At 37.8% G+C, this 15,854-nt stretch overlaps 1 protein-coding gene across 9 annotated transcripts; it reads left to right on the top strand.

Moving 5' to 3' along the window:
* The first annotated feature begins 64 nt into the window (after positions 1–64).
* Zasp66 (PDZ_signaling and DUF4749 domain-containing protein Zasp66) lies at positions 65–15,693 on the top strand. Of its 9 annotated transcripts, XM_076529060.1 has the most exons (12): positions 65–390; positions 542–687; positions 1,375–1,539; positions 1,852–1,977; positions 3,019–3,242; positions 3,785–3,941; positions 11,558–11,713; positions 12,035–12,085; positions 12,479–12,567; positions 14,438–14,582; positions 14,842–14,880; positions 15,464–15,693. In XM_076529060.1, exons 4-12 carry the CDS (start codon positions 1,864–1,866, stop codon positions 15,554–15,556), a joined length of 1,068 nt encoding a protein of 355 aa, XP_076385175.1. In that variant the 5' UTR covers positions 65–390; positions 542–687; positions 1,375–1,539; positions 1,852–1,863; the 3' UTR covers positions 15,557–15,693. The 9 variants fall into 9 exon arrangements, with proteins under 9 accessions (XP_076385175.1, XP_076385178.1, XP_076385176.1 ...); XM_076529061.1 differs by lacking the exons at positions 65–390; positions 542–687; positions 1,375–1,539 and adding exons at positions 1,600–1,777; positions 15,139–15,216; XM_012294011.2 differs by lacking the exons at positions 65–390; positions 542–687; positions 1,375–1,539 and adding an exon at positions 1,600–1,777 and having other exon boundaries at positions 3,019–3,149.
* Positions 15,694–15,854: the final 161 nt, after the last annotated feature.

Raw genomic sequence — 15,854 nt, 5'->3', positions numbered from 1 at the left:
GCGATGTATACACAGTTTCTTAGGATCGTGTAAATCGAGATAAATGAGTCACTAGAACGGTGCAATTTTAAAACTATGATTGACTAACCTTTCGCGCTATAGGTTGCTAATTTAAGTCAAACTTACGTACAATCTCTTCTTCTCGGTTCATTGCAAGCTACTCTCTTTTCCTCTTTCTCTTTCTATCCCTTGATTTAGTCTCATTAATCACAGTGCAGCCAAACTAATTAGATCGAAACCACATAGGGGAGAGAAGCTTTCGGGTGCTCGGTAGACGTCACTCTCAGTGAAAGCACGTCCGCAAAAGAGAGAGGAAAGTGTAGAAGTCGAGAAGTTCGCAGAGCGAAGATGTCCCTTAAGTTCTCCATAAGCAGTTATTACGAAACATACGTGAGTACATATACATATATTAATATGTATATATTCATAGGCAGTGATCCAGACCAGTTTCGAATTCTTTTCCATTTAATTCCTTTTGACGGTATACCTTGCCATATCCTGCATTGTTTTTGCATAAATTACAATTTCATGCAATCCACAGGCATATCTTTCCTACGTTGGTTTGAAGAAGCAACCCACTGTAACCCGTAAATATGTTAATAAGCTATCCACGTGCAGTGTTCGATTCTTTAGTCCGTCAACGTTACTTTATGATCGTGTAGACGCGTCAAATACGATTTAATTAAAGTAAGTGTATACGTTAACAATTTATGCACCGTTTTAATTCATTGACTAAATAACTTGTCGATATAATTTTCTTTTCTCCGTAATAGAACACCTCGTACCATCGTAATTAACGCCCGTCGGAACTAATAAATTGATCGTACGAAAATTAAATGAATGCATCGTGATCGCTCACGACGATCACCAGTGACTGCTAGTATGAATGTAATTCGGTCAAATAATTAGGAAATGAAAATAGTAGGACAGTTCTGAATAGTAGTAACAAGGGGAGCGCATGACCTTTAGAACCTCGACTAAATGAAAAATTTCCACGCATAAGGGTCGTTTTCTTACTTTTAACGAATAGTAGTAGTTTAGGGGAATAGGTACTAGCTACACTCGAGTAGAACGTAAGTAGGCTTCTTTTAGCTACGAGTAAGAATAGAAGAAGGAGCCTCCTACTGTTTGTTTTCGACTTTGGGAGAACTTAGAAAATACTTAACGTAAGCACGGAGCTATACGTATGTATAATGCAAGGCTATATGACGCGTGACGATAAAACACGAGTATACGTCTCCATAGAGCTAAGTCGGTTATAGAAAAGCCTAAAAGTAATAATTCTGCAAAATTGTATCGCGCATAACTGTAAAGATATAGATGTATTTTGTAAGGTGACGCTTCGCTTAAATTGAAATTGGTTTACGTTTGTAGCGACGGTGACAATCCCGTGACAACCTAACGCGATAAACGCTAATGACCTGGCAATATCCAAGCGATACGAGCGAGATTATTGGACCCATCGTTGATCGTAGGAAAGTCAGGGAGGCCGCAAGTGCCAGAGAAACGAGTGCAGGTCGGACCAGAACAATACACACGGTATGCCAATTCGAAATGGGGCCAGAATAGCAGAAGCGGCGGGCCGGTAGTTGGGTAACTAAGCTCGCACAGAAGTAAAGCCTGTCAAAATCAAGTGGCGGTGCAGCCAGTAGTTCTCGTTTGCCAGTAAGGAGCGTTAGCACGGTATACGATATTGTCTCGATTCGTCGCCGATACGTATTTGTCCCGATTAAATTTTTTAAGCGATCTCGTGGTTCGACAAACCTTCGCTCCTCTGGTATACTATTTTTGTCTCGATCTTTTTGTCGGTTTTGTGCCCGTTCTAAACACGCGATTGGGTTGTTGTGACAGACGGAGTAGAGCATGACGAGGAAACAAACGGTGATCGTGAAGCTTAAGAGATCCAGCGCCGGCAAACCTTGGGGAATACGTATCGCCGGAGGCGCTGATTTGGGTACGCCGATCGTCGTCACCCGCGTGAGTCCTCTTTTCATCCAATTTTCACTTCGGACAGTCTTCTTCCGATACGCACACGCGTGCAATCGATGCACCACCAAATAGATATGTATAGATTGCCTACGAACAAGTTATTATTGGATATACTGAAAAGCAATTGTAACAAAAGCTACCGTTTAATATAAATTATTTCGTGCGTCGAGTGGCACTTAAGAAGGCCTCAAACGATCGATGTACGTTGTCGATTACTGTTAGTATTTGTTGACAATATATGTCTTGGCTATATATACCAATCATGTTCAACAATACATTTATTTTTATTTTCCATATAATTTATAACGACGTATGTTCCGAATAAAACTAGAAGAAGAAGAAGAAGAAGTCTTCCCTCACGCAATATCGAGCAATGAAATATCGATAACATATATTTTGATCGCGAGAGGATCTCTTAGTTTGGTCAACATTTTTCACTAGCGATCAATTTCGTTTTATGGACTAATCTCTGTGTAATATGTTACTGACTTATCCATCTCTTACGCGTATTCTAATCTCGCGCATATTCTTCTCTTGGTTATCCAATTTATCAAGAAATATAGTTTAGCTTTATCCGTTGTAACAACTATTGCAGCCTTTTACGAAATATATTAATTACTTATCTCGGTGATGTCCTATTTATCATATTTAATTCAAGTTCCTGTAATATTTCGGAAAAATGGTGTGTGACAATTTGCTGACAATGCTACTAACATACAACTGAACGATGTTAACCCAGATCTACTAAACGAATACTAAAGCGCTTCAATTACAATTAAGATCTCGACATTTTAAACGATAACATTTGACATCGAGCTACATCGTATTAAAAGTAAACCTTTTCAAATTTGGTGATACGTCTATTGTAAAGTATAGACGTATCAACAGCGAAGGCAGGGGACCTAGTCCGCCTCGGATAGAAAGTTTACTCGCGCCAATGCTTTGAGTTAGATGTAGCTGATAATTAATTAAAAGACAAGTTGACTATTCGATGATATTAAAAATTGAAAATGAAATTTGTGATTGCAGTCGGAGAACGAGGCGCTCCAGAGGGGTGACGTGATCAAGAAAATCGACGATTACGACGCGCGAGACGTGAGGCACGTAGACGCCCAGAATCTTCTTCAAAACTCTGAATCTATAAAGCTAGTAGTCGAAAGGTCTGAGCCGTCGAGTGCATCTCGTATCAACATTACCACGTCACCTCCGATTATCAAGTCGAACATTGGCTACAGGGCTGCGGTCACTAGTCTGTCAGAAAGCAATTCCACCTTTATTATTATCCGCTCGATTTGTAGCATCACTACCGCCGCGCTGCTACCCGCTCTACTCGTAACACGACTCTATTAACGCTTCGTATTATTAAAATTATTTCAATCTTCCTTTCTTTTTTCTTATCTTTTTTTTTCTTTTATACGCCATAATCGCAGCGCCTGATTGACAGCTCACCGCATCAAGAATCATCATCGTTATCTCGACAATCACTTTCATCTTGTTGCATAATTGTGCCATAGCGAATCTTATTTGCGAGTCGCGAAGACTTCTAATTAGAAAGCAAAAACGATGCATTTTTAATCGAAGTAAAATTGCCGTTAATAATCGCTGCTAAGCTTCTAATCAAGGAAGCGAATCTTTCCTTTCAATTGCAATTGCTATTATGCACGCTTTGCATTTCTGCACAACGTTATCGCAAAATTGCACGCGAGAGTGGTTGTCGAGTACCAGCGAGTCTCTCGTGAGAGGAACTCCTTTCCACGTTGATTCGTTAGTAAAACACTTTCCCGTTCCGCTGTAGAGCCAAACCAACAAAAGTACCGTCGGAATTGCCGAAGAGTCCTATACCGCCGCCCACGATCGACGAATACAGTCGACCCACAACGCCACAGGAACCTTTTAATTTACCGCACGAACATCTCGATGAAATTCGCGAGGAGAAGGCTTATTTGTCGCAGGTACTTCGAACACAAATATACCTTGAGATACGATCGCGGATAGATGCGAGTTAACCGTTTCTTCTAACAGTTTCTGCCACGACAAATTGTTATAGTAGGTATTCGAGACTTGGCTTTGAATTTCACTAACCGAAGACAATTGTTCTTTCAAGCGATATACACGTTATGAGATCGCGTTTGTTCTTTCGATCTAAAAACGAGATGAAAAAATTGGCCAACAGTCTAACAAATAGGTAATTCAACCAGTCAATTGTTCATTTCTTGTTATGTTTTTAATATTTTTCGGACAATTTATGCTCTTACTCGTAAGGACATGTCACATGTCCATGTATCGCAAGAGCGATGCGTTGTTCAAAGAGAGCCTCAATAAGGATTTAAACGTAACAAGAATGAATCTCTACCTATTCTCTTCGATATTGTATATACTTCTATTTCATTTTGTTTTTTATTATTTCTACTTTTTAACAAGTGTAGGGAGAAAATTTGTTTAAAACAAGAAGTTAGCTGCAGCTAATGAACTCATTGCCAGCCCCGATCAATCGTCTTTTATACTTTATCAGCAATTCGATTCTCTAAACTATAATACTTCTAACTTAGTCTAGTTAGTTTAAACTTCCAACGAAGTCGTTGACCCGTTAACACAACATCTCGAACTACTTCAGGAAGTTGTACCAGACCTTTCCGTAGCTATTCAGTAAACTCTCGCCGATGTTCGGTAATTTTCAATTGTCAGAGACAATATACTACAGGTAATTTCATTCGATAATCTTTTCTTCTTTGATATTTTACGTCCACGCGTCGAACGTGGATACACAGCAAAATCGAACGTGTTCGGTAGTCGAAAGGAAATTGACAATTCCGAAGAAAATTGTGCGGGAGAACGCCAAAACCATTCGCTAAGTATAGACTGCTATTTCGACCGATACGACACAGCCTGCTTACCGTCCGTCTCAATCTATCTATGAGACTAACAATTTTCTTGCGGTTTTTACGCTCTCGATAACTTTACAATAGCGAACAACGAAATCAGTATGATTCCCTATAGTTTATCTAATTAAATATAGTAGGATACATTAGACAGATATTTTTGAAATAATATCAAACTTTTTATCTGTAAGTTGTAGATCTTAATTTTTATACGACTATGGCGAGGGACATATTCATTCAGACTAGAGACATTCGGTAGCTTCAGTCAGCGACGTAGTCGGATTTAAAAGTCACCGACTTTTTTATCCCTAGTCTAAATTTCTCGTTTCTTTAAGGGATAAGAAATATGTTAGAAATAGAAAATTTTATATTGTCGAGGAAAAAACTTTTTTTAATGTTAATATCTAATTGGATAAATCATACTTCATGAGAAGTATGTACCGTGTGTAACACTTTGGAGATAATCGCGAGCATTATTCGACACATTTAGATGCACAAACAACTAGAAATAATCATATTTCAAAGTGTTAGAGGGATTGCATCTGGCAAGTTGAAGACGATTCTGAAATTACTCGGTCGCTTTGAAATTCAATAATTCATAGTCGAATTACCGTGAAGCTATAGGACGACGAAATGTTTATCTAACTTAATTCGCTATTTCCGACCGCTATTTTAAGATGACAGCACGATGCAACGAGTGTTAAAACATTTGTTCGGTTATAGATAAAGGACAATCACCGATCGTTTAAAAAAGATGTAGATATCTATTTGAAGCTTCGAAGCTCTCATTTAGCGTTATACCAAACTGTACGCGCCTTCGTTAAAAGCGGTTCGAACTATTTGTCGAAACGGCTGGACTATTTGTTCATTCAAGTCCGGCTTTCATTCCGTCCGTTAATCTATTCGTTTACTCGGTTGTCTCTCAAATTCATTAGATCGTTTCACGCGTAATATCGTTCCTACAGTTAACTCGCTAATTGCTAAGAGTTGAATCGGTAACCAACAGAACATTTCGAATCGAATGAAACCGAATAATTTGTAAAGACAGATAAATGTGTAATAAGTACATATGGCAATGTATCGTGCAGTGATCTAACAGATAACGATATCATAATTGACTGCATCATGTCGCGATACAATGGATGACGACAAAACGTCTGATACGACATTACTTTCTAATATCGCGATAGACATGGCACTGTGTAACTACAATTATTTAAGACATGTTCGTTTTAATTTTCGTTCGAACTTTTCTGTTTGTTATCCTATGCGATTAATATAAACTCGAGTTGTCGATCACCGACGATCTCCACGACAGTCAATATGCTAACCAATCGCATTCGCAATCGCGCTTGTAATCGCTATCGATTCCGTTGTTTAAAATTACGATCGAGATGGATTTGAAAAGTTAATAACGTGGTTTCGCTCGAAGTCGCCTTTATCAGCGGGATGTTCGAAGTGTGAATATATTTTTGTTGGCCCGCCACGATGCCGGAAAGTCCACGTAGAGGCAGTTGCCACGCTATAAATATCGCTTTTGCATCGAAACCACCGCTCCGATCCAATACTACACGATCCAGGACGATTTCGGAACACTATTTCTAGTCTTCTTTCCTCGCACATATTGTATTCTTATTTGCAATAAACCCAGAAACTGAAATCCGCATGTTTCATATGTCAATTAGAGATCTTTACTTCAGGATCTGTAACGGAAAAATATTATTAGTTGTTAGCACTGATTTTTTGAACATAACTTGTCGTTAGACTTCAACGAAAAACACTAGGGATACGTTTCTGTTTTCTTTTTCGTAAATGATAATAAATGTTCTTGTAATAAATGCAGGTGTCCTTCACTCGATATAAATTCGATTACGGAAAAATTCAGGATACTCTTTCGGCAATACAAAGAGTCCCACAAATCGTAAGATTATTTCCGAATAAATATTTGTCTCGACAGATATTGTGATCCAAAACGATTTCGTATCACCATTTCCAGTTTTCTTTCGTTGTTTGCCACATATTGCGTTCTCAGTGTTTAGACATCCATGTTCGATTTTAGTGTCCAACTTGTTGAAAAGTACAAATTCTTCGAAGCATTATAGTTTTATGCATACATTTTTCATCCTAGAAACACATAAATAACGAGAAAAGAAGACACAGCTAATTTACGTCGATAACAGTTTGATTCGTGGAATTTTTGAAAAGTCAAAGAAAAAGAAAGAGAACACTTAATTCCGTGAAGAGCAGGTCTGCTAGCAAATGAAACACTTCGTAGGAGGCTATCCGCGTTGCGCTATTCGACGATAATTCACTGGAGGAAGGTACAAAGCGGAAGAAGAGAAGCGACTTTGGCGAAGAACGCTGCAAAACGATAATCCGTATTTCAGTCGAAGAAGCTCGAGGCTCGCGCGTTTTGGTTCAGCTCCAAATATGACACAATCGATTAAAAATACGAGCGAACGATCCATAAGAAAAATTCTTTATTTACGGAAAAGTTATCGATCGTTCGAAAGGATTCGCGATGAACGTTTGTCAGGCGAAGAGGGACCTTGAGAAGATTTCAAAAGACAGAGGAAAAAAAGGTAGGATTCGCGAGGAATATCGCGAAATATAGAGCCGATCAAGAGCAGTAAAACGTAGGAGTGATCAAGATACGTGTCGGTGTTACGGGAGAGGTGAAGAAAGAGCGCGAGAGGAGTCGCGTGGAAAAGGCCAGAGTTAGTGCCTCCCGCGCAACGAACCAGTGCGTTAGCAAATATTCGAAGGAGAGAGATCGAAGAGAAAAAAAAAATAGTGCTTAAGCTGGTCCCAAAGGAACGAGAAAAGGGAGATCTTTGCACGGGTGTATCGCAGTTCGAGGAACACGAACCTCGGTTCGACTAAGAACACGATGCCGGCTTACACCACCGTTTACCGTCACACCGTCGAACATCACCCGAAAGAGGAGGAGGCTGCCGTGTTTTGGGTACGAAATCGATCAACTTCTCATCTGCAACGTTCAACATCGACAATTACGTTCCTTTCAGAATTTTACCGCTTTTATTTTCTCTTACATTTTGCAACGTCTTACAGAGATGTTCTTTATATCGAGCAAACCGTTTCGTTCCATCGGACGTTTCGTTCAGTTGCTCGAACAATTTTAGGATTTAAAAAAGATTTCTATGTTGAAGCAGGCAATAGACTCGCAGTCTTAGACAGAAATTTATTGTTTCACTAAAATGCACAGATTTCTTCTATAAGAAACTATAACTCTACTGTAAGTAACTATTGTCTTACTAAAGCAAAATGTTATATAAACATTTTGTTAGAAAATTCGAAGCAGATGTTAACTTATTGATACAATTATTGCAATTTGGTGAAATCCTCAGGAACTCGATAGCGTAGAGAAACGATCATTTTCAGTGATATAAACTATCATTGACACTGAATCATTAAGGGATAGTAAGCACCATATGCGTTAACTTATTGTTTCTTAGTTTGTGTGCGCGGTATTTGTTTGCATCCTTTTGTATTTCGTCGATCGAATTCCATTAACCGTGCATCACCGTCAAAAATAGATGTTCGTTGGATTGATGTACTTCGAAAAAGTCCCATAACACGTTCACTGTCATGCTGATCGTGAATGATCGACACCGTGGTACTTGAAATTTAATCTTTTACAATTAATCTATCTGCAACTTCTCTTATCGCTCTCGCTGCGAAATTTAAAAGAACAACGCGTACTACTCTATAGGATAATCGATATTAATATGGGATTAATTGAAATAAAATTTATTAGATATCTGATATTGATCTGCAATGACTTTTCAACAGCGATCGATGCGTTAACTCTAGGAATCACAAGACGTTGAAGGTTGAAGGTTTAAGGTCAACCGAAGGAAACTGGCTAGGTTAAACGTTATTCTCTTCTGTTTAAACTACCTACATCGTTAACAAGTTGTTCGAATAAACCAAACAGGAAAGATGGAGTAGGATAGTCCGTTTAAAATCACTTCCTAACAGAAAATCAAATCAACGCCGACCTACGCAAGTTATTTCGTGTAAACATCTCTTTGTGAGCATCGTTCGACCTTCCCTCAGGGTTTTTAAGGTTAACGTTTCGATCATTCGACGAAATTGAACGTCCGTCAAGATGAAACGCAACGTAAGACGATCTAGATTTCGAATTGCGACGTGTGCCAACCTTGACATCGTCCGTAAAACTAGAGCTAGGTCTCGTGTGTCTGACACGACTGCACCGAAAAAAGGGCAAATGCAAGAAGATCTTTGCTCTCGAGATCGTGAACGAGACGACGCGACTGCACGTCCGAAGAGCAATGGCAGAACGCAACAAAAGGAAGAAAACGATTTCTAGAGACTAAAGGAGAGTTATACCGCTAGTATGACTGACTAATAACGCATTGCAATAAAACGCACACGAACACGTTGCGGCCTGTTCATTGCTATCTTATTCTATTTTCGTGAACGAGATCTGGGTTACTCAAATACAAGAGGGTCACACAACCACGCAAGCTCGTATCCCTTATATTTTTTGCTTTTTCGAAAACGTTTCGTTAAAAATAAAAAAAATCATTCTACATTCAGCGTAAGACTCGTTACAATCGTCCTTCTAAATCTATCCGATGAGTAATCGTTCACGCTAGAAACGACTAAGACATCGATTTAGATCGAATTTACTGCCTAAGTTTAAAAAAAAATGGTGAAAATTAAAGTTCGAAGGTATTTTGCGCTGGATTTTTGACAATGTAATGTCGAAAGATCTTGCCATTGCCAACAAATTTTTACAAGATTTTCTTAGAGTTCAAGTTTCAATATAGCCAGTAGCGAGCCAAGCAATAAACAGTTCGAAACAACGTCGTTTTGACGTGTCTGAATTTAGTTCGGGGACATTTTACAATGTGACGTAGAAACAACCGCTTCCTTCTTCCAAAAGTATCGTTTATGAATTAAAAATATTTTATGGAAATCTGATCGTCCGTTGTTCGCGTACGAAGCTTATCGAAGCTAAATAAATTAGATATATCGAGAAAACGTGAACCGATAGGTATTTATCGAAACGACGAAGAAAGGTTTCGCGTGACACGAGGAGTATACGCGTTATTTTTGCCGGCTACGGGCCTTCGTCTATTTCGAGAGAGAGAGAGAGATATCTCGCATACCCTGTAAAATATCGTTTCTGACCCATTTATAATGGGATCGTCATAATTGTTTTGTTCGGTGACATAAAATCGATGCTTCCATCGTTCCTTCTTAATAATGCTAACTTTCCGAGTCGAAATATAAATTCTAGTTCGACTCTCTGAAAAGGAAGGCTTCTTCAACTTTTATGAACAGATACTCGATTTCGAAAATGTTGAAATCTGAAATTTCGAATTTCAATAGATCCGAAACTTCGTATTTTGAAACTTCGAGACCTCAGCATTCCGACGTTCGAAAATTCTCAAGTTCCACTTTCGAAAATAGCAATTAAATTAGTTACAAGTTAATATTTAACGAGAAGCAAAGTATGGTACACCTGTAGTTTAAATTTCGGTCCGGATGGTACGCGTTCTATTTCTTCGAAAGAAAATTGACGGTGGATGAATGCAATTCCGATCTTCTATTCTTGCTAGCGGATCTTATAAATACGACTCGTAACTTTATCCTGACGTTCATGTTCTTTTTACAACGTTCCACTTGACATTCTCATTTTTGTCGAGTTTCTACAATGACGATCGTCGATTTGTCTTCGCGTAAAGAATCTTCCTACCTGTGAAAATACAAGTGCACATACGTATAATAATTTCGTAATGTCATACAAAACAAACGATATGTGACATAACGAATCACCGCAAAACATTTTGGCAAGCATTTTATTCGCGACGCTAACTGTTTTATGCAATTTTCTCATTGTGCGGTTACACGAGCCAAAGATCCGAAATTTTAGCCGCTTAACTGCTTTCATCCGTGACCGAGAGACATTGAGGATATATTTTATATCGCGAGCTTATTTCCGGTTGTAATACTTTTGCCAAAAATATCGCCTACGTTGTTACTTCGATGGAAGAACCGTTGAAAACAATGGCACGCAAATAGAACATTTACCGTTTTCTTGTTCGTGGAAAACTGAAACTATTTATCGTCGAGGCGATGAAAATTTCAATAAATGTATTTTTTAGCGTGTCGATATATTAGCGAAACGATCACCGATTTATTTTTAACACTGTTCACTGTAGATGCAATACGTACTCTATTATCTCTATCGCAACGATGTCGAAAATTAATGAGGTATCATCGATCACCATGGCCTCTATTAAGGGTTATTTTAGATTTTGTTAGTTGGTAATTGACACCGTTTTGGCAGAGCATTCCAAGCCTGCTTGTCTTATTAAGAACTTTTCGCTCGATCGTAAGCGATTCGTTAATCGCTGTAATTCCAGTTAATTTAGGGTTAAAATAAAATACAAAGTCTTGAAATTCTTCAGAGTCGTAACAGTTTTGAAAGTGTAAAGCAAAACAATACGCAGCTCGTAAAAAGGGAATATTTGATAAAAACGCATATTTACATATACATCTGCAATGAACCTGGCAGAAACGAAGGCGTCGAATAATTTAAATGATACATATGTATCGAATATTTCCAAGACTTTCGATACGAAATTTAAAAGTAATTATCATCGACAACATTGTTATGATTAATTCATTTTTAGCCGTACCGCACAACTCCTCTGGTCTTGCCAGGTGCCAAGATCAAAAAGGATGCTCCACTCGGTGAGTGCTACCTTCGCCATCATCCGAATCCGATGATTCGGGCGGCTCCTCATCATTACGAACCAGCTCATCCCGAAGTTGCTATGAAACAAAAGGTACATTTCACAATTTTTCGAATATTTAACGCGCGATCGTTGCAAAGAATAGAAATTTTATTCGAAAGATAATTAATCGGTGAAAGAACAGGTACCGAATAAATCCTTAATAAATAGCCGTTAGTAAACATACACGTTTTGTAACTATCGTCGAATTTTGACAATTTTGACAAAACGTACACGCGAAAGTATTTGAACATCGACGTACATCGTGAAAACTGTTCTGTTAATTCTTCGCTGCAAATAATTCAATAAGTGCTTTTTGCAATTTGACATTTTCTTTTCGATGTATAAGCGATTAAAGATTCGGTGTCTGACTAGGTGGCGGAATCGGTACTTCAACGCGTCTTGGGACCGAACGAAGTTCCAAAGGTTTGAACCAAATTATTTCTCAGATCGCTTCCGCTTCCACGAACGATGCTTTTCGCTTTCAACGGCAAAACGAATCACGCATTTTCGCTACAACCGCGATAATTATCGTTCTAACCGTGATACACTTCCGCTTCGACACGTACCGAACATAGTATAGCATGCGATCGACATACTCTTACCGATTAACCAGCTTAAAATCATTTGAAAAATCAAATACCCATTTCAGACACCAAATACAGACTCTAAATAAAATGTCTACCTCAAAAAAGGAACGCTTTGGACTCGTTCGTTTTGAGGATTTCTCTGCGAACCAATTTTCACACGGTCAACACATTATCACAATGGAATATTTTTTAACGGCGTTAACGAAAATTCATATCGTCTGATTGTTAGGTGGTGCATAAGCAATTTAACTCGCCGATCGGTCTCTACTCCGAACAAAATATCGCCGATACCATTAAGTGCCAGGCATCCGCCATACCGTAAGTAATAACACGTTTTAACGAACTATCGGTAAAAAATACGAAACCTAATTCGTTGTAGACACTACACGATGTAGCGGCTCGATATAAAAAGATTAATACGATTGAATTTTTGCTGAATGCTGCTACTTATAAAACAATTAACTCCAAGGAGTAATATCGATATCATTTACTAACGGATTATTTCTAAATCATAACTCGAATAACGTCTCCAAGATCAGTGATACGTAATTACGTCCACGTTCATATTCGCATCTAAGATTCTTTCTAGGTTCTCCTTCGTGTCCTTTAGTCTCTTCCTAGATTTTCCTTAAATTCTTCCACGATAATCACTTGATCTGTCCATCACTGATCGAGACGATTAACATTTTTATACATTAAACTCTCGATAAGGATGTTCCGTGTACTCGAGGTTTTTGAACGGCTTCAATTTGCTGCAAGACACCGACGAGAAAATTTTCAATAATCCGAAAGTCTTGTACCGAAGAGTTGTCGATCGGAGTAAGGAATATATCGGGCATAGAACAGAAAATTGCAGTTCAAGTTCTTACACGGCTATCCCCTTCATTTCAACTGTGACTAGATGACCCTCACGTGTAGTTTGTTTGTTGTTTTACAGCATTTTCATAGACTTTTCCTTCGTGAAACAGAAACAGGAAATCGAGGAGCAAGCGAGAATATTGAAGGAGCAGGCTAAGGCCGCTTCCTCGAAGAACGTGTGGCCGCAATTCAATAAGCCAAATTAATGATAAATCAGTTCGAGACGTTTTTCGATGCTTCTCGCGCTTAATTGTCATTCGAAATTATTACGATACGTGTAAATTATTTGGTCACGTTCCTTGTCTCGAAACGATTTTACTTTCCCTTTGTTCTTATATCATTATCGTTATTGTATGACCAATCGGATAATATTCTTCTTGCAAACGACACTTCATTTTCCATTCTATGTACTCTCTGGATATTTGTCCAGTGTTCTAGACGATACCTGAAACATATTTTTAATTAAAGAACAACGCTTAAAATTAATTTACGGTGTTCCATTTAAGAGGAAGTAGAATATTAAAAAATTCCATTTAATTCCCTTCACGATTAACGAAGACTGATTAAAGAATGGGCAGGAAATATTTCTTATACTTTTTAGACTATTTCTTTTCCATCGGACAAAAGGGCGTGACCACTGAAACGCGATTAAGCTCTCGACAAGCGTGCGATAAACCGTTTATCGATTTCAGTCACATTGTGTTGTTGCCTATTACCCATTATTTATATAGACCATATTTAGGATCGTAAAGAAATTATTTGCAGTTTGTTCTAATGATTTCTCGATTTAGAATCTCGATTTAGGGTGCAGTTAACGGGACAGTTGAGAAACAGTGTTCATAGGAGCTTTGAACCTGCATAGAAACTTTGAAAAATAACAATACTATGCTTTTGCATGCTGTAGAGTAGAGTAATCAACAAATAACGGTAGTAATCGTGCGTGAAAATAAGTAGTTTTACTAATTTTTAATGCTCGTTCGATGAGACCGGTTCTCGAAAATTATAGACCGTGATCGCAACTTCGGAGACGCAACAAGTATGGTTACAAATATTTAGAAAATATTGACACGTATGTGTCAATCATTTAATTATATGATCAGAAAATACGAAACACGGATACGTAATTTTCGAGATAAAGCATCAATAATTTTATTAGTACGAACATTAGCTAAACGGTTAATGGAAAATGGCATGGAAGCGGTGCGAAAGTCGCTCTCGAACAAATAATTGGCGATATAACACTGGCTGCTGCTAACCGATCTGAACAAAATTGCGAAACAAATATCAATTAAAAATAGTCGATGTGTACACATGCGATACAATGATACAGCCTGAAGAAACCAGTCAAGTACGACCCGAGTAAAAGCGAGGCATACAAGGCTCTGCAAGAAGAAGCTCTTGGTGACACGGTGCAGGAAGTGAAGCAACCGGCGCGCACCGGTGTTTTCTCTCCACAGAAAGTCAATCAAAACAGGGTATGCTTTTAATAACCTAAATAACAATTTTTAAGAATAGTTATTGATTTTTCATATAACATTTGTCGTCGCATCTCGAACCGCATCTGCGGTTAAAATTAAACTGAATATGCTACCGATAAATGTTCGAATATATATTAATCAGGATTAAAAGACACACAGTATTATCAATGCATACGAACCTTTTGACCCACAATAAAACCGTCTATGTTATCTTCCATAGATATTGAGAAGGATAAAGCGTGATATTTTATTTCAGGTACACCACGCTCGACCGAAAAGTCCTGCCGGATCATACGTAAGTGCAAAGTTGACAAATTTTGCCTGAATATTATGACAAAGCGAACAGAAATGTGTGTATGTCGGTTGTTTGTACACGGTATCTTGAATATTTTGTTCGTCGCGCGTAATTGCATGAATTGCACGCAACGAATCTAACTTTCCACCGAACATGCTCAAATATTTTATACGATTGTGTTCTACCTAAATAGCGATTATTAATTTTTCCCATATTAAATTCGTGATAAATTAGTAATCAACGTTTAATTTCATTAAGGGTGGATTTTTAAGACGTCCCTTCCCTCTTCCTTTTATAAAGGATCGCATCAACGACTATTAAAATTTACATCAACTTGTACGTGTAATTTGTCTATGTGTGCTCGCGCCTATACCTGCTTGTATACTCTTGCCGTTTCAAACAATCAATCATCCATGATTTAGATAATTTGTTGAATTAATCGCCTAAAAAAAACTGTATAATTTTTTAAATAATTGCATAGCACTTTGTATGAAAGTAATGGAAACAATAACGAAATGTGCTAACCTTTCTCGAAAGTGTTGTCGATATTGCAGTTCCTCATAAGTATGGAATTTTATTTTAGATAAATGTTCTCGAGGACGACGGTGAGAAGATCCACCAAAGTAATAGCTTCAAGAGGATCATGTACAGTGTGCTGGGACAAACAGATTATTAATTTCTAAATTGACGTTATAAATATATTTTATTTATAATATATAATTACACACTTTTCTCTCTCTATATATATAATATAAACATATCCTTTATTTATTGTATGATAAAATAAAAATGATGAAAATATTGAAATAATAACTAAGCATTAAAAATGAAATATTCAATTGCAACGTACTACTGCTCGAAAAATAAATGAAATATTTAATACCGATGTGTGTATAACTTACAAACTTCTGTAAAGAATTTATTACCGCAAACGTTATACGCTGATCTGTACTAATAAATATACAATACCGTTA

Source organism: Megachile rotundata, chromosome 2, assembly GCF_050947335.1.
Source record: "Megachile rotundata isolate GNS110a chromosome 2, iyMegRotu1, whole genome shotgun sequence".
Lineage (NCBI taxonomy): Eukaryota > Metazoa > Arthropoda > Insecta > Hymenoptera > Megachilidae > Megachile > Megachile rotundata.
This window is presented reverse-complemented; position numbering and strand designations above follow the sequence as displayed.